This window comes from Xenopus laevis, chromosome 6L, assembly GCF_017654675.1.
Source record: "Xenopus laevis strain J_2021 chromosome 6L, Xenopus_laevis_v10.1, whole genome shotgun sequence".
Classification (NCBI taxonomy): domain Eukaryota; kingdom Metazoa; phylum Chordata; class Amphibia; order Anura; family Pipidae; genus Xenopus; species Xenopus laevis.
In genome coordinates this window covers 112,760,036-112,786,767 of record NC_054381.1, presented here as the reverse complement: position 1 = coordinate 112,786,767, position 26,732 = coordinate 112,760,036, and the positions used below count along the sequence as shown (strand labels likewise).

The following is a 26,732-nucleotide window of genomic DNA, read 5'->3' as shown; positions in this document are numbered from 1 at the left end:
TGAGTCAAAAGATAACTCAGTTTTAATAAGGCTTCGGCTGGCATGAAACAGATCTGCATTTGTATATGCTATAAGATATATCTTTACATAAGCAATGGCATTTGAAACAGTCGTCCAATGTAACTGTATATTATGCCAATATTTAGCAAGGGATCCCGGTTGCCTAAACAGACCGCCTTGGCCTATTCTGTCTTAGAGAAACAATTTGGCAGAGCAATTGTAGTTAATGGAATACTTGGAATACTTTCTAACTAAATAAATACTTTAGTTGCTCAGGCAAACATATGCAATAGTAGCACACATTAGAAATATGCAGACAATTATAAATTAAAGCTAAAAAAAGCAACTAGGATAGGAATGCTACACCTTATGGGCCATGACTTTTTCGGATCTGATTTTTTAAAATCTTAAAAGTCAAGGAAAAAAAAAGATTGATTTTTTCAGGGATTTATTGTGCGACAAAACGGAGACAATTCCAAATACGAAAATACTTCAACTAAAACATGTAGAAGTCAATGGCAGTTGTCCCTTTTACAACTGGAAGATCTTTTTTTGATTTGTGGATTTTAGAGGTTTTCATGAGTTTATAACACTGACTTCTGTGCAACAATATAAAAAAATCGTAGTGCGACAACTCGAAAAAGTAGTTGTTTTCCCTACTTTTCTCGTTCGTATGTTCTTTTATTCGGATTTGGAAAATAAATTTCATGACATTTGTAGTTTTAGAGAAAGTGAGTTTAAGGGGCCGATTCATGAAGCTCGAGTGAAGGATTCGAATGAAAAAAATTAGAATTTCGAAGTATTTTTTTGGTACTTCGACCATCGAATTGGTTAAATTCGTTCGAATTCGAACGAAATCGAACGAATCGAACGGAAAATCGTTCGACTATTCGACCATTCGATAGTCGAAGTACTTCCCCTTTAAAAAAAACTTCGACCCTCTACTTCGGCAGGTAAAACCTACCGAAGTCAATGTTAGCCTATGGGGAAGGTCCCCATAGGCTTGCCTGTGATTTTTTGATCGAAGGATTTTCCTTCGATCGTTGGATTAAAATCCTTCGAATCGTTCGATTCGAAGGATTTAATCGTTCGATCGAACGAAAAATCCTTCGATCGATCGATCGCAGGATTAGCGCTAAATCCTTCGACTTCGATATTCGAAGTCGAAGGATTTCAATTCGAGGGTCGAATTTCGAAGTATTTTTAACTTCGAAATTCGACCCTTAATGAATCTGCCCCTAGTTGTGGTGTCAAAAACCTCTATAAACAATTAAAATCGGACCTTTGAGCTTCTGTATCACAACCACAGCCCTTTAACAGTGAATGATGCCAGCATTAACTCCCCATCAATTTTCCTGATTTTTCCCAGCACATTTTCTGTACTGCTGTTAGATGCATGCAGTTAGGGGCTGACTCACAATATACTGTATATATAGACACAACTTTAAATGAACATTAAAAGGCGGATCATTCATGAATTCTGAGTCATCTTCTAGCACAGAAAGCAACTGCATCCGAATAGATTATTAATTCATCTTGTATCTTCAGCTTCTATGACAGATGTAAACTCATTTTATGCTAATGTATTGAAGATCTGAGATGATCCCTAAGGTAAGCTTCTTACCAGCTGAAAAGAGCAAACTGAGCATGTGCAGTGCAACCGATGTCCTAAAAGATTCAGAAGATGGCGAGCTCCTGTGTACAACTTTGGAGGCACAGATTATGAGGGCAGCTGAGTATATGAGCTGGTACAGAAAATTTTGTATATAAAATACTGCATTTCTAGCCATATTCTTTTAAAGGCTTTAGCAAATTTACTTTAGTTATGGTGGACAAACTTCATTAAATAGCACTGCTTTATTTACTTCTTATAAGTTGTAATTTATGACATCCTAGAAAAAGGACAGACTGTAGGGCACATTTACTATGGTTAATTAACCCTCGATATTCGACCATCGAAGTAAAATCATTTGAATATTTACCGCGCATCGAACGATTCGAAGGATTTTAATCCATCGATCGAACGATTTTTCTTGGATCAGAAATTGCTTAAAAAGCCTATGGGGAAGGTCCCCATAGGCTAACATTGGTGCGCGGTAGGTTTTAGGTGGCGAAGTAGGTAGTCGAAGTTTTTTTTAAAGAGACAGTACTTCGACTATCGAATGGTTGAATAGTCGAACGATTTTTAGTTTAGTCGTAGTCGAAGTAGCTAATTCAATGGTCGAACTAGCCAAAAAAAACCTTCGAAATTCAAAGTTTTTTTCATTCTAATCCTTCACTTGAGCTAAGTAAATGTGCCCCTAGGAGTTGCAGTTAAATAACAGCTAGCTAGAGGCCTCAGGTTTCACAACCATATTCTGGAACCATAAAAACAGTTGATAGCTACTGTCAACATCGTTCTTCCAAACACAAGTCATCTACAATGATATTTAAACCACTGTAGAACACAAGAGTAATAAAAAGATTTATTCAAGATGCAGCTTTTGTAACAGAAAAATGCATTCTAAATGATGGAATTTTGTATCAGCAGCTGAGATCTATTCTAAAGCACCAGGCCCAGGCTTTTAAGAGAACTCTTTCACTAGCATGGCTATCCTGGTCTTATTGATGGTAACCTCTTTTAATTAAACTTAATTATAGCTCTCCTTTGCTGGACAATAATGTTAGAACTGCATGCTGTTGGCATTCTCTATATTGTCTGGTATTCTATTACTTAATATGCACCATGTTTCATAATGCCTCTGCCCTGGCCTCCATTATTTAAAACCATAAAGATTCTCGAAGCAAGGCATAACATGGTGCAAGAAACATTTGTCAGAAAAAAAATAAAACATTTGACAAACATTAAGGTTTGTTATCAAGCTTACAAAATGGAATGCAAGGGCTAAATTTCAAGAATGTTGTTCTATATGATATGTTATAGCAGCATACACTGGATAGTTAATGATTATGAATATGTGTAAAGGCAACATAAAGCTAAAAATATAATTAGGTTACAAATGCTATGCCGTGTACTAGTCCAAGTCTGAGCCCTTTAGCAAAAATGTCCATATTAGCATGTGTGTGCAGGTAAATTGGGTTTAATTTGCCAGTACTCAACATTTTTTGCATTAAATGTTAAAGGAAAACTAAAATTAAAATTACTGGAGGTGCCAAATGTTAAACACCGAGAGCATCAGCCCAGGTATCAGGTAAGCAATTTTAATCACTGGAGGGGTTCCTAAGATTTTCGCACCCCTCCCCCAGCGATTTTAAGCTTTGTTCTGCTTTAATAAGTCCCCCCTGACCATTCAAGATTCGATGGAAGTTTTAAACCCCCAGAATTTACATGAGTGTTTAATATCATGGGTTCTGGTCAGAGTGAAAATGCGGCAACAGCTTTGCCTCAATTACATTTTGCACTACCAAACAAATGGACCTCCATGATAACCATATTGATGGGAAGCCACTGTTAACGACTGCAACACTCTAATAGAATATTACAAGACTATGAGCATTCTTTATATGGTTAATTACTTAAATCTAAACAAAGTTCACATTCTTACAAAAATACAGCTACGTCTCAAACTTTAGGGCCAGGGCACACGCTGCTATTTCGGGAGATTAGTCGCCCAGCGACAAAACACTTCTTCTTCGGGCGACATTTCCCTGAACTGCCTTCCCGCCAGCTACAATGTAAATCAGTTTTCCGAAGTCGCCCGAAGTTTCCTCATGAGGCAATGAAGCGCTCCTATTGCCATCTCGCTGGTGATTTACATTCTAGCCGTCAGGAAGGCAGTTCGGGGAGATTAGTCGCTCGAAGAATCGATTTGTCGCTGGGCGACTAATCTCCTGAAATAGAAGCGTGGGCCCTTACCCTTATTCCTCCTTTGGCAAAATTGATAAGCATTCAATCTATACAGCAATATGGGATGTACTATCCAGAATGGATAAGGGGTCTTTCCATAATGTTGAGAAACCATGCCTTAAAGCTAGTAAAAATCATTACAAAATATCAATAATATTATTTTATCATCAACATGAATTTATTCTCGAAAAGGCTAATATTAAGTACTAGGTTTAATTGGAGAAAAAAGGGAAATCAGTCAAAACGGAAGAACTTTTAGCTTAAATAAGACAATATATGTCAATGCTGCATTTTCAATCCTTCTGGATAATAATAGATGCCATGAATATATTTCTGTTTTCCCTTCTACAAATACTGCATTTACACCTGAACCCATGAGTTGAGTAGGTTGCATCTACCAACCCCCTTCAATTGACCCCCTCTAAGAATAAGCCAACCCAAAGCCTGTGTTATATTCCCAGCTTGGTTGTTAAAAGATAATTAAATGATAATTGAAACATGTATTTTCATATAATGCATTTTTGTACATAGTATGTCTAAGTAAGGAAGAAGGTAAAACAAATTGGATACTTGTTTCAATAATGTGTTTGCACTTTGATGAAAATAATTAGTTCTGCTAAAAGCAATGTTAATATATATTCTGAGGCTGTAAATAAAACCTGTCTTCTATATCCATTCTTGAGAAATATTAAAATATAGATTTGATCATGCAATGTACTTGTTTTTCATTCCTATAAATCAAGTCTATTGTAACCAGCAATAGCTTAATTATCAATGCAATATTCTGCTGTTGTAAGCAACATAATGTGCATGCTGTTATTAAATAATACTACATGATACAAAGTATCCTTTTCTATAAATGGCACAAAAGCTAGGCCCGTTGCTGAAATTGTAGCATCCTTAAAACCTGATCATTTGGAAGTAATTCATGTCTTTCATTATAAGATTTTCTTGCAAAACCTTTATTTATTAATGCTACTTCATTAATGTCCATAACGCTCAAATACATTGTTTTACATTAATTTCAAGTCGTTTTAAAAGAATTCTAACAGTCCCACTCCAACAGACCCAATCGGTGTCATTTTAGAATGTATCTGAATACTTTGTGAGCTAATTCTTAAATGTACAGCTATTAAATCAACTTTTCATAAAAATAAAAAGCATTCAGTTTATATAATTGCAAGGCAGTCTTGCTGACTTCATGTTTGGAAAGCCAAACCAAAGAGCCATAACAAAGCGATTAGTGACATGCCATCAGCAGAGAAAATTTACTGAAGCTCAGAATGAAAGTGCACAGTATTGTCAAAATAATCTATCCTACCATTTTGAAATGTTAGGAACTGCATTAACTACTAGCTTGCTGTTTCTGTTTGGTTAGGCGTATACATACAATCAAAATAAGTTGCTAATGTGTCTCTCTCTTTGTTACATACCAATACCATAGCAATTGTTGAACCTGTGTGGAACTTTGGATATTGGCAATTTAAAAAAATACAGTATGTTCAGGAAACAACATGAAGGTGAAAGACTGAATAACTTTCTACACTCATTTCTCCCGTGCCTTATATGCTCGTAACATCTAAATCATTTTCACCCAAATTAACATGAGATCTGGAGACCATCAAGAGTTTTTCTTTATTGGTATACTGCCTCTGAAGCATTTCTAAATGTTGTTCTTGACTGGACTCTTCAAAGTAATCGTTTGTGCCTGTGTCCTTCTGGATTGTTTGGGGTTCTTCACAGTCTTGAGTTTTATTGTTTGCAGTTTCTATAGACTCAAAGGAGGTTCCTGCCTCCTCAAGGTGAATGTAGCCCTTATTGCTTGATTGGTCTGATTCCGAACTCTGAGAATTTCTTCTCATTAACGATGCTGTAGGGAGGGAATCAGTAAGAACCACTGGTTTTGTTTTGCCACATGGAGAAGTTTTTACAAGAAAGCTGTAGTCTAGGTCTGTGCTACTTAGAGACTGGCTACCTAAATCTGACAGAAGTCCAGGTGACATAGGTCTTCTGAAGTCAGGTAGACAGCTTGTGCTTTGCCGTCTTAAGAGTAATTTTTTATTGTTCTTGGGAATTTCCCAGTTCAAGTCTGCATGGCTAAGGTTTGTCAAACTCAACTGAATCTCCTCTTTCCCTAAGTCTTTGGCACTTGTATTATCTAATTTATCTTCTCCTTTCTTTTCTAAAAGGCATTTATCTATTTTCACAATGGGCAGTGTAAATGCACTAAGGGAAGAACCAACAATTGAGCAAGTGCTGCTCCTACTCCATCCTTTCTCTGGTGATAATGAGAGGGGATCCTTTTCCCCTTCTCTCCTCGAAACTGTATCAAAGGGCAAAGCAGACGCTGAGCGTTCTCTATAAATACTATATACTGCATCATCCAAATTTGGTGGCTCCAGTGGCTGACGACAAGCCTTAGGGGATGACGTCCTTGTTTCTCTTAGATTTGGTGGTGAGAAAGTAATGGAACCCCCAAGAGAAGAATGCCAGGAACTCTTAGCCAGCATGGCAGCCCCAAAGCTATCCCCACTTTTAATGTCTATGCTCCGAGACTGAACATAGTTCACAAAACCATTCAAAGGAGCTCCATCTTTGCATTTCAAGCCATGAACATCAATAACAGTAGAATAGAGGTCTCTTAAATTGATGATCTTAGTTTTCTTGTCTCTGTTTTCATGAAGAACAGCATTTGCACATATAAAAAGAAATATTCCAATACCCATTATTAAAGGACCAAAAACTTTAAGATTATCTGAATGCAAATAACCAGATAACAGGCCGGCAAAAAAGCCAGGTGAAGTATTTTGCTGTAGACTTCTGGTAATGTTATGGTCACTTGCTTTAAAGGTGTCCTGATTGTATCCATTACTGCTCTGATGGCTCCGGGATTGATTTTTGTTTGCAATGTTATTTGTATCACCTGAAGCATATTTGGCTTGATTTGACCCTATACCTCCATTATAAACGGAGTTACTTTTTGGCCAGTAACCCATAACCGCCATAGCAACCCCAACTAAAAGAACTAAAATTCCAAAAAGAGCAATTAATCCAGAAACAGAGCAAAGTTTAAGTTTGCCTTTTACGACAACCACATCATTCTTGCGTTTCTTTTTTGCTTTCCGCTTTCGTTTTGGAGTTTGAGTATTTTGCCTGAGAGGGTCCTGTTTTCGAGCGGAGATCCTTAAAAGACCTCCTGTGGCGATCATGCTGACCTCACAATTCTCTGTTAGTTACTCCAGCTCCTGAAGGAAAAAAAACACATACAGAAAGACTGTGAAAACTCTACAAAATGAAAGATTCTAACAATAACATACAAAAGAATACTGCTAGTTATGTTTTATTTTTTTGTACAAGCTTATTAATGGGAATTTCTTTTTTACAAAACGCATCAGTTAATAGTGCTGCTCCAGCAGAATTCTGCACTGAAATCCATTTCTCAAAGGAGCAAACAGATTTTTTTTGTATATTTAATTTTTAAATCTGACATGGGGCTAGACATATTGTCAGTTTCCCAGCTGCCCCAGTCATGTGACTTGTGCTCTGATAAACTTGAGTCATTCTTTACTGCTGTACTGCAAGTTGAAGTGATATCATCCCCCTCCCCCCCCAGCAGCCTAACAATAGAACAATGGGAAGGTAACGAGATATCAGCTTCCTAACACAAGCTGCGTAACAGCTGCCTGGTAGAACAGCACTCAGTAGTAAAATTCAGGCCCCACAGCATCACATTCAGTTACATTGAGTAGGAGAAACAACAGCCTGCCAGAAAGCAGTTCCATCCTAAAGTGATGGCTCTTTCTGAAAGCACTTGACGGGGCAAAATGACCTGAGATGGCTGCCTACACACCAATATTACAACTAAAAATATACACTTGTTGGTTCAGGAATTAAATTTTATATTGTAGAGTGAATTATTTGCAGTGTAAACAGTTTAATTAGAAATAAAAAATAAATCATAAAAATCATGACCGAATCCCTTTAAAGCCATTAAAGAAATTAAACAAAAAGCATTTAAGAGTGTTAAGATTGTTTTGGTCCCTTCCATGACAAATAGTCCCAATGCCATGCTCTTTTCTCCCACTTTGATAAACTTTACAGATTTAGTGCCTTACATGTCCCAAAAAAACATTATGGCGTGTTGAATCATAAAATAAATTAAAAAAAACAAGAAATAAGGTTTAACAGGTATGTCCGCCCAAATATGTTTTCTTTTTGACATCTCATATTCCATTATACTCCGATAATTATAATATATACCTGGCTCAATAAAATGTACCGAATGCCCTAAATGCACTTGAGTTTGACATTAACAAAATTGATATGTTATCTAGTATACTGGAAGAATTGTGTAAAACTGGGCTCTTATTGTAACCAAAACAAACCACTACTGTTTTCAGTTTATCCATACCAAACTCACCCAGAGCACTTAAAGGGAATCAGAACACCACTTTAGACTACAAGATTACAACAAGCACAAATGTAGCTCAGCTTGCCGACCATGCATGGCAGGTCTACTGATGCTACAGATGTCCCCTGTAAAGCTCATTGCTATTGTGTATACTGCCATGCAGTAGTAGTAGTAGGCCCATGATACTATGATAGTGACCCCTGCATTCAACAGATTAAAATACCTACAGCTTGCCTAGGTGCAGCAACCCATAGCAGCCAATGAGATGTTTGCTTTTAATAATAGACCATTGAATTGCCTTTGAATTCATGTAGAGTATATTGAAATGATGCTTAGAATTTTTTTCTTAAAAATGATGCAAAAAGAAAACATATTTGGGTGGACAACCCCTTAACCTTATTTCATTTAAGCTTCTACCTGACCCACAGCACAGCAAAAAGGGCCATTTCCAACATGCCCCACATGGGAAAATCCTTTCCAAGGCATTTTAAAATATTTACCAATGACCCTGTATTTTTCGATTTGCTAAAAGGGCAGGCAGCCCTAACTAATATGGCATCCCAATGCTAAATAGAAGAAAGGCATTATTCCACTAACTTCCCTTTGACTTATCAGTCAGATCAAGTTATATTTATTGTACCTGAATAAGAGTGAATGTTTTATTTTGGGCTCCTTGACAGTAGGATTTTATTGCTTTTCTGCTTACCTTGTCTCATTTTCTGCTGTTTCTTGGCTCTACTTCTCTGCCTTAAGGTTCTCTTTGCAATGCCGACAATTCTATTTAGTCACAGCAGACGTGTTTTCTTCATATTATATCTCTTTTTTAACCAAAGGCATGCTGGGAGTTATAAATCAAAGGCAGTTTTTCGAGTGCAAAGTCAGTTGAATACCCTGTGCTTCCATACTAACAGGACAGTGCATTGCTGCAATTATATGTCAAAAGATTCAGCTTTGAACCCCTGCTAACTCCTGTAAGCTGATCTGTGCTGAACAAACCAAAAACCTGCTGTTTGTGCTGGCAGTCAGCAAAATGAGTGGTGCAGATGAGAAGTCGATCTGCATGCAGAGACGCTAAAGTGCTGCCTTTCTTATAGCAATGAGCACTTTTCCCTGAGAGACCAACGCACAGCAGAAGACTGGGGCGCTGCTCATCTGCAAAGAAAAAAGCAGGAGCATACACATGTAGATTGAGTAGTGGGGTGAGTATAAAAGGAAAAGGGGGTACAGAAGAAAGAGGAGGCATCTGAGTGAACAGGATATCTAAGAAGAGAAAAGGGTGTAAGGTGCAATCAAAAGGAAAAGTGATAATAATAATATGAGAAGAGTAGAGGGGGCAGAAGTGAAAAATGTGTAAGCAGAGAAATAAGTAAATAAAAAGGCAAAATAGAACCTGGGGAACAAGAACAGAAAAGGAGATAAGGAGGCCGAAAAAAGCAGGGGGAGAGCTAAAAAAGGAGAAAACAATACTTACAAATTGCTTAAAGTGGCTGTCCACCAAAAACTGTTTTTGAATAATTAAAGACAACTTACTACACAGTATTCATTCAAAATTGCAGTTTCAATTAAACTCAGTATACTGTTTATCTCCATCCGCTTTCTGATTCTCAAAGGCAAAACAGAAATAGCAGATCATAAAGCAATGTATATGAGTTATTTATTATCTGATATTCATACAGCACAACACATTTACAGAGCGCTTTACAAAGATCATACATCATTCCCATCAGTCTGTACCCCAGTGGAGCTTACAGAGTAGAGTGGAGCTCACACACAGGCTTTATCAACTTGGTACTGTTACATTTACCCATAATTACACAAACATAATTACATTTGCGGACCTTTCTTATCGACAAACTTATGTACAGTCTCTTTAAGTTTTGTCATTAATAAAAGACTCCTAATAGTATATAATTGTTTTTTTTCTTTGCATAATGAGAGGAGACATAATTCTAAGCAACTTTCCAATATGTATTAAAAGAGAAGGAAGAGCTGGAAAGCTTGGGACCTGGAGTTTTTGTGTGATTTGAATCACCATACTATAAGCCTGATAAAAATAATTTAAACATGAAATAAACCCATTAGGATAGTTTTGCCACAAATACGGATTTATGCAGCTTAGTTACCATCAAGGACAAGGACTTATTTCATTTTTACAGTGGTAAAGGAATATTTTTTAGAAATGACTATTTGCTTAAAGGAGAAGGAAACCCTAAAAATGAATCTGGCTAAAAATGCCATATTTTATATACTGAACTTATTGCACCACCCTAAGTTTCAGCTTGTCAATAGCAGCAATGATCCAGGACTTCAAACTTGTCACAGGAGGTCACCATCTTGGAAATAGTCTGTGACAGTCACATGCTCAGTGGGCTCTGAGCAGCAGCTGAGAAGCTAAACTTAGGGGTTGTCACAAATTATCCATCAGAAAATTAGGTTGTCCTGTAATATAAGCTGATGTTACAGGGCTGGTTATTAAATTCTGATGCTAGTTGCACTGGTTTCTGTGCTGCCATGTAGTAATATTCTGTAATAATTACTAATCAGCCTTATACTGTGAGATTTATATTCTATGTATACTGTATATTGTGAGTGGGTCCCTAAGCTCAGTAAGTGACAGCAACACAGAGCATGTGCAGTGAATCAGCAGAAAAGAAGATCGGGAGCTACTGGGGCATCTTTGAATACACAGATCTTCCCTGCTAAAGGACTGTGGTTGCCTCGGGCTGTTATAGAAGCCCAAAACATAATGTACAACATTTTCACCTACTTCTTTAGTTAGCCTTTCATTCTCCTTTAAAGGGGTGGTTCACCTTCAGGTTAACTTTTAGTATGTTTTCAAATGGCCTATTCTTGGCAACTTTCAATTATTTTTAATTTATTTTTTATAGTTTTTGAATTACTGTATTTGCCTTCCTCTTCTGACTCTTTCCAGCTTTCAAATAAGGGTCACTGACCCTGGCAGCCAAAAAACTAATCTGTAAGGCTACAATTTAATTGTTATTCCTACTTTATATTAATTATCTTTCTATGAAGGCCCTCCTCTATTCATCTTCCTGTCTCTCTTTCAAAGTACTGCCTGGTTGTTAAACTGAACTGTAGCAACCAGATAGCTGCTGAAATTGCAAAACTGGAGAGCTGCTGAACAAAAAAAACTAAATAATTAAAAAACTACAAAAATAAAAAATAAAGACTTATTGCAAATTGTCTCAGGATAGCATTCTCTACATCATACTAAAAGGTTAAAACCCCATTTAAAACGGATGTTTTGTGCTAAGACTTGAGTCTTGCAAAAGCATTGGCCATTAACCAATTCTTTCATTTTGCTCAATAACAAATCCTATGCTGATTTTATATTAATTTGAAAGCACTAAAACTACTCAAAAAAGTGACTTCCTTTAAATGAAACAATAAGGGGTAGATTTATCAAGGGTCGAATTTCGAAGTAAAAAATACTTCGAAATTCGACCACCAACTTAAATACTTCGAATTCGAATATTGAATTCGACTTTTTTTCATAGAATTTGGGTATTCTGCGGTCGAAGTAAAATCGTTCGATCGAACGATAAATCCTTTGAATCAAACGATTTGAACGATTTTATCAAACGATCGAACGATTTTACTTTGATTTAAAAAAACTAAGAAAAATGCTGTAGAAGGTCCCCATAGGCTAACATAGCACTTCGACAGGTTTAATTTGGCGAAGTATTGAAGTCGAAGTTTTTTTAAAGAGACAGTACTTAGATTATTGAATGGTCGAATATTCGAAGTATTTTACTTCGAATCAAAGTCGAAGTCGTAGAAAAATTATGTTTGTGTGTGGTTTTCTGGGCACAAGTCTGTTGTGCCTATTGACATAGACCACTATGGGAAAATAACTGCCATGTTCAGGGTTACAGATTCTCCTGGCATCAATAGACACACCTGCATACAATTTAAGAAAAAAAGGTTTTTTTGCTCCATTCATCCAGGCAGCTCCTGGTTGTTAAGGTTAGTGGATTGAATGTTAGGGCTGTGAATGGGCCATTGTAGGACATACATCCTTTTGTTCTTAAACCACTCCAGTGTTACTGTGGCCTGGTGGTTGGGCATTCAAGCTGCTGTTCTGTCTGGAAATGTTCCCTTGCTACATCTCCATGTGTTTTGCACCATCCATTTTTCATTCTGCTTTAACAAGCTTCCCAGTCCTTTTTTGATTAATGGCAGCCCCACAGCACAAACCACACTTCGCTGTAGGTATAGACCAGCCATGTCAAGAGCTCTTTGTACGAATAAAAGAAGCAATTATTCAATAAGAACCTCATGGAAGAACTTCTGCCAAAAGCAGGTGAGTGACACTTTGGACATGTGGGAAAATATTTTGTGGTCAGATGAGACTAAGGCAGGCCTCTCTGTCCAAAGAAAATCAATACCTGTAGCTCAAAGACCATACCTACAGCAAAGTAAGGAGGTGATGGCATCATTCTGTGGGGCTGCTTATAATCTGCCGTGATTGGGCATGTTTCAAAATAGAAGGAAAGAATACTCAAGAGTCTGAATATACTTGCAAGGCTATACATGTTTCATTTACATCTAAAATAATTTCTCAAATACATGAGATTCTTCTGGTTTGCTTGATAAAGTCCTGCTAGAATTAAGGGTCTGTGTAACTCTATGGTTAGATTGATCTCTTTACAATCTGTGTCAGTCACAGTTACCCTTATGTAAATCTTAGATATTGTGCATATCACAAAAACTTGTGTGATCAGATTGAATAAAATGCATTTTTCTTTAAAGGACACAGAGATTTTGTCGAGCATTCAATCTTTTTTTAGCTGTTTAAGTCTGTCTTGCACATTGGCAAATGTATGTACATCTCCATTAATATAGCCTTACCAGTTTAGGGTGCCTTTTTTGATTTATATCGGCTTATGATAAGATCTCTGCATGTATTGCCTACCTGACAATATCAATGGGAGATTGTCGCGATTATTTGTTAGCCATAACTTTCATACGATTGCTGTCAATTAATAGCCCGAGCATTGTGTTATTTCTTCTCTCTACTGCTTTATATTAATCTGAAGGTTAGCAGCTCTATTGCCACATCTATTGCCAGTTAAAGTTGCATTACTTCTACTTTCCCTTCCTCCCTTTACGCACTTATCTCCAATATCCCACCAACAGATACATCATTGGAACCCTAGGTATCAGCTATTGTTTTAGCAAACTCGTTGCTAAAACCACTTATGTCTTCTCCCAATCTTCTTACATTGCAAATGCAGTGCCTTTCAAGGCAACTAAAGTCATTAGTTTGATTAATATTTGGGCGCTAACTACAAGGAGTTTGTATGTTCCCCCTGGTCTGTATGTTCCCTTTAAGGCTGTTTTATGATATTCTTGTATCTATAATATATGTAGTAGGGAAAATGACCACTCACCCCTGCCTAGCCTATATGAAAAAAAACTCAGAAGCACATTCGTTTTTTTCTGAAATATAAAATAACCAAGTACAGCTTTAAAGAAGAAGTAACGTTATAATCACTGAGGGATGCCAAATATTAACCGCCCCCACCCCAGTTGTTATAACAGCTTATCTGATAACCCTGTTAGCAAAAAAACTGTACTGGCCTGGGGTACCTCTTTGCAAGCACCTTGAAGCAATCATATTTTGTCTTACTTCTTCAGATGCGCTTGTGCAGTAGAATTGAAGTCCGAACTTTAAAGGAATAGTACACCTTTAAGTATGTTATAGAATGGCCAGCAACTTTTCAATTGGTCTTCATTATTTTTTTTTTTATAGTTTTTGAATTATTTGCCTTTTTCTTCTGACTCTTTTAGAGCTTTCAAATGGGGGTCACTGACCCCATCTAAAAAATAAAAGTTACAAATGTATTGTTATTGCTACTTTTTATCACTCATCTTTCTATTCAGGCCCTCTCCTATTCATATTTCAGTCTTCATTCAAATCAATGCATGGTTGCTAGGGTAATTTGGAAACAAGCAAACATATTGTTGAAATTGCAAACTGGCCCAGAGCCATCGAAGAATGAAAAAACAGAAGCAGATGATCGCTCCTTCTCCTTTAAGTCTCCAAAGCTTGCAACTTGCTTCACTCAGTACTGAGTGCCTTATTGGAGAAACTTAGTTTATGACTGATTGTACAAACAACTTAAAGGGGACCCATCACCCAAATTTTTTTTTCAAAATCCTATTTTATCAAGCAAAATTAACTTTAATTACACTATTTATTTATACAGATTTTTGTGTCTGGGTGACAGGTCCACTTTAAGCAAATGTTTCACTTATGACATATCCCTTCACGGTTGCCAGTTACAGCCTACCTTTGCCTTTAAGCTACATGGATAGTTGTTTGCTAAAGAATATGTATAATGAATAATATAGTCGCATGCTGCTAATAACATTTTTTTTTTTGCATGAAAAATGTGGTTATGCATTATGCATTCTGTCCCACTTACTGGGAACATTCACTGTGAGCCGAGCCTGACATGTTTATAACTGTAACTCTATAAAGTGTGTGATATCCCATGGAAAAGCATTAGTACCTTAATCATGAATAACTTCCCCATGTTATGCACATAACATATTTATAAACAAAAAAACAGTGGAGAAAATAAGCCACACTGCAAAAAGATTATGAAGCCATAAAGTATCATCATGAACTGGAACCATCATGTTTTAGCAATTTCTCAAATTCACAATCCATTTGTTAAGCACCCACAGTTCAATAATTTATAATACTTCTATAAAGTTGCTATGGATACATTTACTCTCTATCTACGCTGTACATATATAAATACCATCTCTGTAATTCAATTGATCAAAAGCAGGCCTACAGGTTATAAGGAATACTCTGATTGATGATAATATCTTTGACATAATACGAGTGAAATATACTTTCATATAAATTGTAATTCCATCATTGAGGGATTAAAAATATAAACAAAAGAAAGGAATAGTTTACAGGTCTTCCCCCTACTATTTGATTTTTTCCACGCTAAGTCTGTCTGTAATATAAACTTGTGGTTTAGTGCACGTGAGAGATTTAGCCCCTATTCAGAGTTAGGATGTAAGGATAATACAGGAAACAAGGCTGAAATAGATCATTGTGTGTGAAATAACTGCACAGCTGCATGGAATTAAAGGGGAACTACTGCAAAAATAAATAATTAATACAAGCTTCATCTCATGTAAATATGAATATCTCTACATACTGTATAATCAATTAAAAATGTTGTCCGTTTCTAAAATATTCAAGTTACTCTTCACAATGCCTCTTTGCAGCAATCTGTCTCTCTTTATTCTTTCTTTGTGCAGAAGTCCTTTTCAGATTTTGATTGACAGGTAGATCTAATACATCTTTGGGGGGTGGGGTCCCTTTCCTAGCAGATGTATTAGAGCAGTGTTGGACTGGGACACCAGTTGCCCACCGAAAACCTTAGACCAGGGGCCCACCAAAAAAACCATAGACCAGGGGCCCACTCTCAGTACCATTATTCTTCCTCTCCGCATTCAACCTCTATTCTCCTAGTCTCTTTTCTTTACATACTATAATCTATTATTCCATCTATTTAGCCTCTTTGTTCTCATAGAAATAGGGAATGGCCATGAAATAGGCCAAATGTTTAGCAGCATGAGGGCCCTCTTACACCTGGAGTTTTCCTGGTATCCTGGTGGGCCAGTCCGACATTGTATTTGAACTATAACTAAATCTAACTGTTTCCAGTGCAAACAAATCTAAAAAAAATAACTCACTCTGGCACAAAACATGTATGTATTTCTGGTTATTTTGGAAGTGTGTTCTAATACATCTTCTTTTCAAAAGAAGCACCTCAAAGGATGTATTAGACCTAACTTTCAATACAAATCAGACTCCAACTCCTGCATGTGGAGAAAATGAAGAGAGATTTCTGAGAGGGAGGCAGAGAAGAAGGAAACATTTTAGTTCATTATACTTAGAAGGATTCTTATTTCCATGACATTAAGCATATATTCAATATTAATATTAAATTGTGTAATAGTTCCCCGTTTTTACTAAACACTATATTTCATCATCATCATCATCATTTATTTATATAGCGCTGTCAAGATACGCAGTGCTTTACTGCAGTTATAGCAAACAGGGAATAAATGGTGGATAACAAACAAGGATTACAGAGTACAATAGGGTTAGAAGGACCTAGAGATTAAAGTTTACAAACTAAAAGGTTAGGGTACAATTGAGACATTAGGATTATATAAATACTTTGTCATTTTTGATACAGCAATGATTAATTAAGGTACTTTGAATAAGCCTCTTTAAACAGATGGGTCTTTAAGGAGCGCTTGAAAGTTTGGAAGGAAGGAGAAAGTCTGACAGCTTGAGGCAGAGAGTTCCAGAGAAAAGCAGAAGCCCGAGAGAAGTCTTGTAGACTACAATGGGCAGAAGTGATCAGAGGAGAAGTGAGGCGAAGATCAGAAGCAGAGCGAAGGTTTCGTGAAGGAGTGTATTTGGAGATTAGAGATGAAACATAGGGAGGGGTTTCATTATTAAGGGCCTTGAATGTGAGTGTAAGTAATTTGAATTTGATTGTAGAGGAGATTGGGAGCCAGTGAAGGGACATGCATATGGGAGCAGCTGATGTTGAGCAGCGAGATAGATGAATGAGTCTAGCGGCCGCGTTTAGAACAGATTGGAGTTGTGAAAGGTGACTTGTTGGAATACCTGTGAGGAGTAAGTTGCAGTAATCAAGGTGGGAGATGATGAGAGACTGAATCAGTGTTTTAGTTGATTCTGAACTGAGATATGGACGTATTCGAGCAATGTTGAATACTGCAAGAATTTGCAAGTGTTTGAGTGTGTGGTGAAAAAGACAGATGAGAGTCTAAGATAACTCCTAGGCAGCGTGCCTGTGTGGTGGAATGTAAGGTGGTGTTGTTTACGGTGAGTGATATCTGAGGGACAGGGGAAGATCTTGGAGGAAATATAATGAGTTCTGTTTTAGAAAGGTTCAGTTTCAGGTGGCGCTGTGACATCCAGGAGGAGACAGCAGAGAGACAGTCTGTGACTTGGGAAAGGACAGAATTAGAAAGATCAGGAGTAGGCAAGTAGAGTTGGGTGTCATCAGCATAAAGGTGATACTGAAGTCCAAATAACTGAATAAGTTTTCCTAGTGAAGTTGTATAGAGCGAGAACAGCAGGGGGCCAAGAACAGAGCCTTGAGGAACTCCAACAGAGAGTGGGAAAGTAGTAGAAGTAGAGTTAGAGAAGGAAACTTTAAAGGAACGGTCAGACAGATAAGATGTAAACCATGAAAGAGCAGTGTCCCGAATGCCAGCTGAGTGTAGAATGTCAAGGAGGAGTGTGTGGTCAACTGTGTCAAAGGCTGCAGAGAGATCTAGAAGGATTAGAATGGAATAGTGACCTTTAGATTTGCCAATAGAAGATTATTGGTTACTTTGGTGAGTGCAGTTTCAGTCGAGTGTGATGGGCGGAAGCCAGATTGCAAGGGGTCGAGGAGGGAGTTGTGAGTGAAATGCTGGATCAGGCGTTTGTAAACAAGCCTTTCTAGTAATTTGGATGCGAATGGAAGAAGGGAGACCGGTCGATATTTAGTGGGAGAGCTGGGATCAAGGGAAGGTTTTTTGAGGATAGGAGTGATTAGTGCTTGTTTGTATAATGATGGAAAGGTACCAGTAGAGAGTGAAAGATTAAATAGGTGGGTAAGTGCAGGAGAGAGTGTATCAGAGATTAGGTGGAGGAGGCGAGAGGATATGGGGTCGAGGGAACAGGTGGTGGGTTTTGAGCAGGCTAGAAGTTTGCTAACTTCATCTAGAGTTGCAGGGGTGAAGGAGTGCAAAGTAGATGTGAGTGGACTGCACGTTGGTCTGAGATTGTTGTCGGACGGTATGCTCAGCCTAATGAGATCGATTTTTTCATTAAAGAAATGAGGAAGGTCTTGGGCGGTAACATTAATGGGTGGAGGGGGCATAGGAGTGAGTTAAATGTGGCAAACAGCTGCTGTGGTTTGGAGGACATAGTAGATATTAGATAAGAGAAGTATTGTTCTTTGGCTAATGATAGAGCTTGGTTATAGCAGGAGAGCATGAATTTGAAGTGGATGAAGTCAGGATCAGTTCGTGACTTTCTCCACCGTCGATCAGCTGATCTACTACATCTTCTGAGGTACCGAGTTACACTAGTGTGCCAGGGTGGGGTTTAGCTGGCCGGCTGTGACGAGTGGTAGAAGGTGCAAGGGAGTCAAGTGCTGTTGAAAGGGCATCGTTGTATATTTACAGTATTACTGGAAGCCAGCAAGGGCAAGATAAATAAATATATGTATATATACAGTATTATGCTGTTCCAATTTGAAAGGAAGCACACAGCCATTTGCTTTCCTACATACACCTGAATGCAGAACCTAAAGGTCAGTAAAAATGGAAATGTATTTGCTGTGCTAGATATTTTAAGAACTATTAGGAACCATTCAAGAATGACTGATACACCAATATTATACTATGTCTGTACTTATCTTGTGAGCTAAGGGTGGCCTTGGCCAAAGGTTGGACCTTTAAGTGAGGCTTGAACTGAAAAAGTCTAATAACCACTCTTTATGGTCTTATGTTTTATAATCCCATTCAGTTATTGTTAAAGGAAAACTATACCCTCAAAATGAATACTTAAGCAACATATAGTTTATATCAAATTAAGTGACATTTTAAAGAATCTTATCAATCTGGTATATAAAAGTAAATATTGCCCTTTTACATCTCTTGCTTTGAACCACCATTTCGTAATGGTCTCTGTGCTGCCTCAGAGATCACCTGACCAGAAATACTACAACTCAGAACAGAAGTGTGGAAGCAAAAGAAAGAATTCGTTAATTGTCTCATGTGACCTAGCAAGTATAGTTTGTTTGGTTTGTTTGTGTGCACCGTGAATCATACGATCCCAGGGGGCTGCCCGTATTTTTTAAAATGTCAGTTTCTATGTATTATAATTACCCAATGGCACATACTACTAAAAAATATATTATAATGAAAATGGTTTATTTACATGAAGCAGGGCTTTACATATGAGCTGTTTTATGCAATATATTTTTTATAGAGACCGATATTGTTTGAGGGGGTATAGTTTTTCCTTTAAAATGCTACACTGTAATAGTTTCCTGTACCAGCTGGGTAAAATGGAGCCCCTTATCCAAAAAAAATGTTGAAATATTTTGGCCATGTTTTTAAAATGTATTTGTTCTTTATTGCCTAGCTTGGCATCTCTGAAGACTGACAATTGATTCTTAATTGATCGATAAAAAATGTTCATGTTTAAATTTGGCATAAAACTATACATGATCGCTAAAATATAAGTAAGGTAGGAGTACTGAGGCCTGCAGTGGGAAACGTGTATGTCTGAACACCAGGTAGTGAAGGGAAGTTACATGCGCGTAGCCTGGACAACCAGATCCCTTAAAGAACAGGGGGCGCCCATACTGCCGTATTGAAGCCTCTAAGGAAGTCGAACTTCAACTAAACACGTAAGGCGACATCGTTCAACGTCAACCCTTTGAGCCCAGGAGAATACATGCGACTAAGGACAACACTGGTCGTGGTCTTTACAGCTGGAGAACCGGAGTATTCCATTGCAGGCAAACAATAAGAAAAAAAGGAGGACTGAATACACTCTTTTTAATCCACAATTGTGGAGTGCAATTTTAATAAATTTTTACTTAATAAAGAGATCTACACTATCTACCGGTATGTGCTTTTTTTCTTTCAAACAGGGAGAAGTCAAGCAAGGCTACACTGATTAAATTCATGTGTGCAGATATAATTGTAATATTTCTCTCTTCCCCTACACATTTCTGGAATTGCCGCATACTTGTTCTCCTGAGCTTTTTTTAGCGCTGACTTGGTTAATCATTTGGATGTTTCAAAGTACTGTATATACTCGAGGGGAAACAAGTTTTTCTACAGGTCGGATCAAGGGAGATTTGCAAGGACTTTGGACATTCTATATTTTAAAGGAATTGTTCAGTATAAAAAAAACTGGGTAAATAGATGGGCTGTGCAAAATAAAAAATGTTTCTAATATAGTTAGTTAGCCAAAAATGTAACGTATAAAGGCTGGATTGATTAGATGTCTAACATAATAGCCAGAACACTACTTCCTGCTTTGCAGCTCTCTTGGTTTCCACTGATTGGTTACCAGGCAGTAACCAATCAGTGACTTGAGGGGGGGCCACATGGGTCAAAACTGTCGCTTTTGAATCTGAGCTGCATGCTACGGATCAATTGCAAACTCACTGAACAGTTATGTCCCATGTGTCCCCCTTCAAGTTGCTGGCTAACTCAGAGTTAGAAAGCTAAACAGCAGGAAATTGTGTTCTATTACCTATAGGATCCGTTATCCAGAAAGCTACAAGTTATGGAAAGGACATCTCCAATAGACTAAATTTTATCCAAATAATCTAATTTTTTAAAAATGATTTCCTTTTTCTCTGTAATAATAAAACAGTACTTTTCACTAGATCCAAACTAAGATATAATTAATCCTTATTGGAAGCAAAACCGGCCTATTGGGTATTATTTAATGTCTACAAGATTTTCTAGTAGACTTAAGGTATGAAGATCCAAATTATGGAAAGATCCGTTATCCGGAATACCCCAGGTCCCGAGCATTCTGGATAACAAGTTCCATACTTGTATAATAAATGTATCAGCAGGCCTAGTAACCTATAGCAACCAAACAGCAAGTGGTATTTACTGGTCACGTTTATGAAAGAAAACATCTGGTTGGTTACTGCTGATTTTTAGCCCTGGCTAAACAGGGAATGCTAGAATTTCATCAACTCCATAAAACTGCAAATAAAACATCCCTGATAGTTGTGCATAAGATATTCATATTCTTTTGAATACTTCTATTTAATGAAAGTCACACTTACTAGCAGTGAATTATTATTTAAAAGTTTAAAAACTCCTGTAATCAAGAGCATACATACATCTGTAGCTGAAGTATCAAGCTGCAAATGCTTCCAACTAGTCATGCACAGTGAATGTCATTTTCTTCCTGATACAAATATAGACCAGAAAGGCCAAGTATGTGTCATGTCTGTTGTAAAACAAGTGAGTATGACTGTGTATTTACACACCCATGCACTGTCCCTGAATACATGAATCATGCTTTTAGCTGATCTTTTTTTTTTACTCCTATTGCCTAAATATTTTCAGAACTTGCCATTTGTCACGATTTCATTTCCAATACATTAAAGAATGTATGATGTACCCTCAAAAAGGAAAACATTTATGTGCATCAGCAAACAAAATAATGATATGAGATTATAAGGAGAGTAGTTTTCCACAATGAGACTAATATTTAATTGCAAAGTCAAACTAATGCATCTGGTATTATGGGGCTTTCTTGGCATCCTTATATATTACATAATATATTGCATTTGACATAAACACAATTGTACAACTTTAACCTCAAATGACAAATACAATTATCCAAGGAGATCTCTGATCTTCCAGTAACAAATAGGGTGTGCCTTTGTTAGACACATAACATTGCATATTATCCCTGTTGCTTAAGAGCTTTGCCATATCAAATGGGGTTTTACAAATGGGAATTTCAACACAGAGAATGAGCTACAATGCTATAAGCTGCAGATGGCTGCTTGTTTGGGTTTTCTACATTGCCTGAAAACCACTCCAAGCAAAGGAAATAAGGAAAAAAAATCAATAAAACACATCATCGTACCTCGCAATGCATTTCAATTATGAGATTCTAAGACCAATGCCCAGTCAACCGAGCCACTTTACTGTTGATTGTTTCCTCTCTGTATTTTTAATCTTCTGTGTGCAGAAGACATTTTGAAGATCCCCATTACAAAAACAATATGTAATTAATGCCACTGAAGAGTCTAATGCATATGGCATCATGAGAGTTAACTGCTCGGTATTCATCTTTCACTAATGTTAGCACTGAAACTCAATAATATCAAATATGATAGCACTAAATTATTTTACTGCCTTTTTAATGTCAGCTCAAAAGTGCTCAGCTGCAGGGTGGGGGTTATAATGCTCACAATATAATCCAGGCTTTGGTGCTGTGTCTGTGTGTTCATGTAGTGACAGATAAAGGTGACAATTTTAATTGGATAGTGGAGCATCATGGGTAAAGTTCCCATAGGTCACCAACACTGTAAAGCAGGTCCTCCATTTATTGAACCACAGCAGGTGTAGTTAGATTATCCTTGTCTAATAAGATCACTGATTGACTGAATTAGAAACGAATGGAACAGACAAGAAAGACTACTGCTCCAGGCTGAGAAGCTATTCACATTCAAATTATTATAAAAAAGTAAAAAAATAAATTAAAAAAAAGGAACGCAGTCTGTTTGATTTTGGAAAGAGAGAGAGTGCGTGCAGAATAATTACACAGAATAGGAAGAGTTTACAGTGCTTCCATTCCAAATCGATACTTAATGAACTGCACTACTAGATCTTGTTCTGGGCACGGCACCAATACAAATGGTCCACTCATAGCTGAGAGGCACAAACAGATGGCACCCCATTTCCCAAATCATTTTCCCATCGCTATTAAAAGGAAGTGCTCCTGGTCACTTAGCATTACAAATATGTGAAGAACCAAGTGATGATGGGGATCTGAAACGGATATAGAGATAAATCATAATGCTGTGGCTCAGTTGGACTGAACAACCACCATTCTGCTGCTGCTGCTGAGAGTGATAATTCTATAGTTCATCCCTGCATGAATTGTGGGTAAACCATCCATATTTCACTTGTGAGAATAGCAGTTCCATTATAGCTCTATTATGGCTTGTCAGGTTTCTTTCTATGGACATCTGCTTCTGCCTCCGGCACAAATGAATGTTCCCTTCCTTACTCCATTTTGAAGTTGTGGCTCTCCGGTCTTTACATAACATCTGGATTTATCTGCTTATTTCTTTTGATGCTGCTGTCTTCTTAGATTCATTTATTTTAATAAAAGATCGGAAAACAAAAGTTGGCTCTTGGTATTATTCCATGCACCCTACTATGGCACTGGTGCACCATATTGGGCTTTCATCTTTATAACCCACGTCTATACACACAACTGTTTCACTAATAAGACAACTTGCAATTACTTTATGTCCCAAACTGTGGCATTATTGTACAGCCAGGAAAGTGGGGATTCCGGAAATATGCATTTGTTCAAGTAATCGAGTGACATGAACTGCAGAGATGACTGACTGTAAAATGGCAGTAAGATTACAGATAGTGGCACAGGGAAGGTAGGTGTGGGCAAGACAAAGGGCTCAGGTGGCTAATGCCGGAGGGCTGCATGATGGAATAACAGAACTGGGAAAAAGATGCAAGCAATTATGGGCAGCAAAAGAGAATATCTAAATATTAAACAATACCAAAGACAAATATGTATCATGCAACTTGAAACATAATTTAAATGAGAAATACCACATATTCTCTCTCTCCATATATATATGTATATCTCACAGTCTCCCTGTTGCCTCTGCTACACTACAGTCTCCTCTGACAACAATGAAATGGTGTCTCCCTGGGTACAAAGGGTGCAGGGTCAGCAGCGTACCAAGAACAGCTGGTGCCAATGACCAATAATAAAGTAAAAAGAATAACGTTATTAATTTCCATAAGAAAAAACTCTGCGATAAACACTTTGTGCCAGAGACAGCCCAATTCTCTGAGATGCTGTTCAGGCGCCTTTGGCAGTGAAGGGGTGCAAAGCAAATTCATCCCTGTGCTAGCACGTTACACAATTGAAAAAAATAAATGTTTATTATTCTGAGTAGCTTTGGTGAGTAATGTGGGCATATAGTTATCCATGGAGAGGAAAATCAAACAAAAAAAATTACATTTTACATGCTCAACTATTTGCTGGTTGAAAACTTGTTTTTGTCTATAAAATTACACAATAACAACAACAACAGAGGAATATTATCAATCATGTGTAACCCTTTCACTCCCAATTATCCCCCGCAGCCTGGGATTAGCAAGGTTAATGGTATTCCATTCCCAAGCCAATAACAAGTATCTTTCAGCATGACAGTGTAGGCGGATCAATAGAACATATTGGAATTGATTTGTGGCAGAGAAGTAAGGGCAGGTTTGCGCCAGGCTTCGCTAGTATTAGCGCCAGGAGAGCTGTCAGGGACTCGCAGATAAAAGGCATGATCCACAGCTGGTGTGTATGTGTGTGTGGCGCATATTATTTGCCATTGCAGCTGTTTTTTTTTTTCTCCTCAAAATGGCAGTAGGAAAATAAAAGCGCCAGAGGTTGTGTATTTTGAAGGCGCGCAGAATGGGGTGAGGGAAGTGGCCCTGGCTGCTGCTCGTAGCGCGCACTCACCGGGAAGACTGGAGCAAGTGGAAGGCGCCGGCCAACGCGAGCAGATCGGGAGCAACTTTACTGGCCAAGAGAACATGTCGAGCTGCACGGATCGCTGCTGTCGCTCAGATCTCCGGCGAGCTGATCCCTGAAGCCTCCCCTAATCCTGCTCTTAGCGCCTCGGGCTCCAGCAGCGATCGGGTCTCAAGCCGATTTCCCATTGCACAAGAGCAGAGTTGTTACTCCTACAGCAGCGCCTCTGCCTCATTGTATTTGCCAGCGATGCGCTTTCTCTCCTCCCAGTCCCGCGCCAAACATCTCACGCTCGGTGCCCTCTCTCTCTTCCCCATGGAGAGCAGCGCTCGTGTTTCAGCCGGCGATGCGATGTTCTGCGACCCAGCTGCTCAGCATCTCCATGTGCGCGCGCTGGCGCTGTTGCTTGGATACCGTGACACTGGCAAATGAAAGCGAGCTGGGGGCAGTCACTGCGCTACCTTTGTGAAGAGGTGGTGATAGAATGCGAGGCCGCACCTCCCTGTGTCGCCTCCCGTCCTCTCCCTGCACATGAGCTCTGTGGCCTTTGCTTTGTACTGCGCTACGGCTCCATGTGAGCTGCCATCACCCGGCACAGCTACTGCTGCACTGCCAGTCTCTTTATGTACACTGGTCTTTATGTACACTGGTGCCCAACATGGGGGCATGGGCTGTTTATAAAGGAAGAAAGGGTGCAGTCTAATTACTAAGGATTTACTAGATACTACAATACCACTCACTGTCATAGGAGAATTCAACCCCCTAGGTGCAAAAATCCCTCCCCTGCGTAGGCCCCCTTCCCTCCTCCCCCTGGCAAATGCCCCCCCCTTCCCTCCTCCCCCTGGCAAATGCCCCTAACTTGTTACTTACCCCTTCTTCTAGGTCCTCTCCAGCGGAGTTTGGCAGCCCTTTTCTCCGGAGCGCTCTTCTTCCTGTAGTCATCGGCATTTGGTGGCGCATGCGCAGTAGGAGGCATTTTTCCCGGTTCGGAACTACAGTGCATGCTCCCGAAAGTCACAAAGTTTCCGATTTCTTTTTCGGAAACTTTGTGACTTTCGGCGCATGCGAAGTACATCTGAACCGGCAAATGCCTCCTACTGCGCATGCGCCACCAAATGCCGACGACTACAGGAAGAAGAGTGCTCCGGAGAAGATGGCTGCCAAATTCCGCTGGAGAGGACCTAGAAGGAGGGGTAAGTAACAAGTTAGGGACATTTACCCCGGGGGAGGTAGGCCGGAAGGAGGGAGGGGGCCTACGCAGGCAGTGTCGGACTGGCCCACCATCATACAAGGAAAACTCCCGGTGGGCCAAAGTGTCAGTGGGCCCTCATGCTGCTAAACCTATTGACCTATTTCATGGCCATTCCCTATATAAGAACAAAGAGGCTAAATAGATGTAATAATAGATTATAGTATGTAGAAAACAAACTAGGAGAATAGAGGTTGATTGAGGAGATGAAAAATATTAGTACTGAGAGTGGGCCCCTGGTCTAAGGTTTTTGGGTGGGCCCCTGGTGTCCCAGTCTACACTGTACGCAGGGGAGGGATTTTTGCACCTAGGGGGTTGAATTCTCCTTTAAATCTACTCCTGGGATGTCCAAACGGTGGCCCTTAAAATACTATATTAATGCAACTGCCAGAATCCCACCCCCAGGCTGAGCAGCATTATTGCATGCTAATGTATGAAACTCTGGCTCTGGCATCATCACCCACATATATTTAAAGCCAGAAAGCAAGCGGTGCATTTGTTAATGGAAAGGATTATTGCTAAATACATACAGTAAAACCCCCAGTTTACGTTTTTCAGGGGACCAGAAAAAAATGGTGTAAAATCCAGGAAAATGTAAAATCAGGGAAATGTATTATGCATAATATATAGGTGGGACCAAAAAACAACCATGTAAAATGAGGGAAAACTTAAAATCAAGGGATGTAAAATTGAGGTATCACTGTATTGAAAACACATTATTGCAGATAATACACGTGACTGGGATTGTGGATTGGCAAAGCTTTCATATGAATAATGGCACACTGAAGGGGTTACAACAGGGCAAGTGATGCCACACCAAATAACCAATCAAAAAGAACCCGTGTCTTGCTCCGCTCTT

General features: G+C 38.6%; 1 protein-coding gene across 1 annotated transcript; it reads right to left on the bottom strand.

Annotated features, from left to right (window-relative positions):
* Positions 1-2,232: 2,232 nt before the first annotated feature.
* On the bottom strand, positions 2,233-25,209 carry tmem200c.L (transmembrane protein 200C L homeolog). Its single transcript, XM_018267910.2, has 2 exons — positions 24,613-25,209; positions 2,233-7,092 (listed from the first exon to the last, which is right to left on the bottom strand). The coding sequence occupies exon 2, from the start codon at positions 7,054-7,056 to the stop codon at positions 5,410-5,412; it is 1,647 nt and encodes a 548-aa protein (XP_018123399.1). The 5' UTR covers positions 7,057-7,092; positions 24,613-25,209; the 3' UTR covers positions 2,233-5,409.
* Between the last annotated feature and the right edge of the window lie 1,523 nt (positions 25,210-26,732).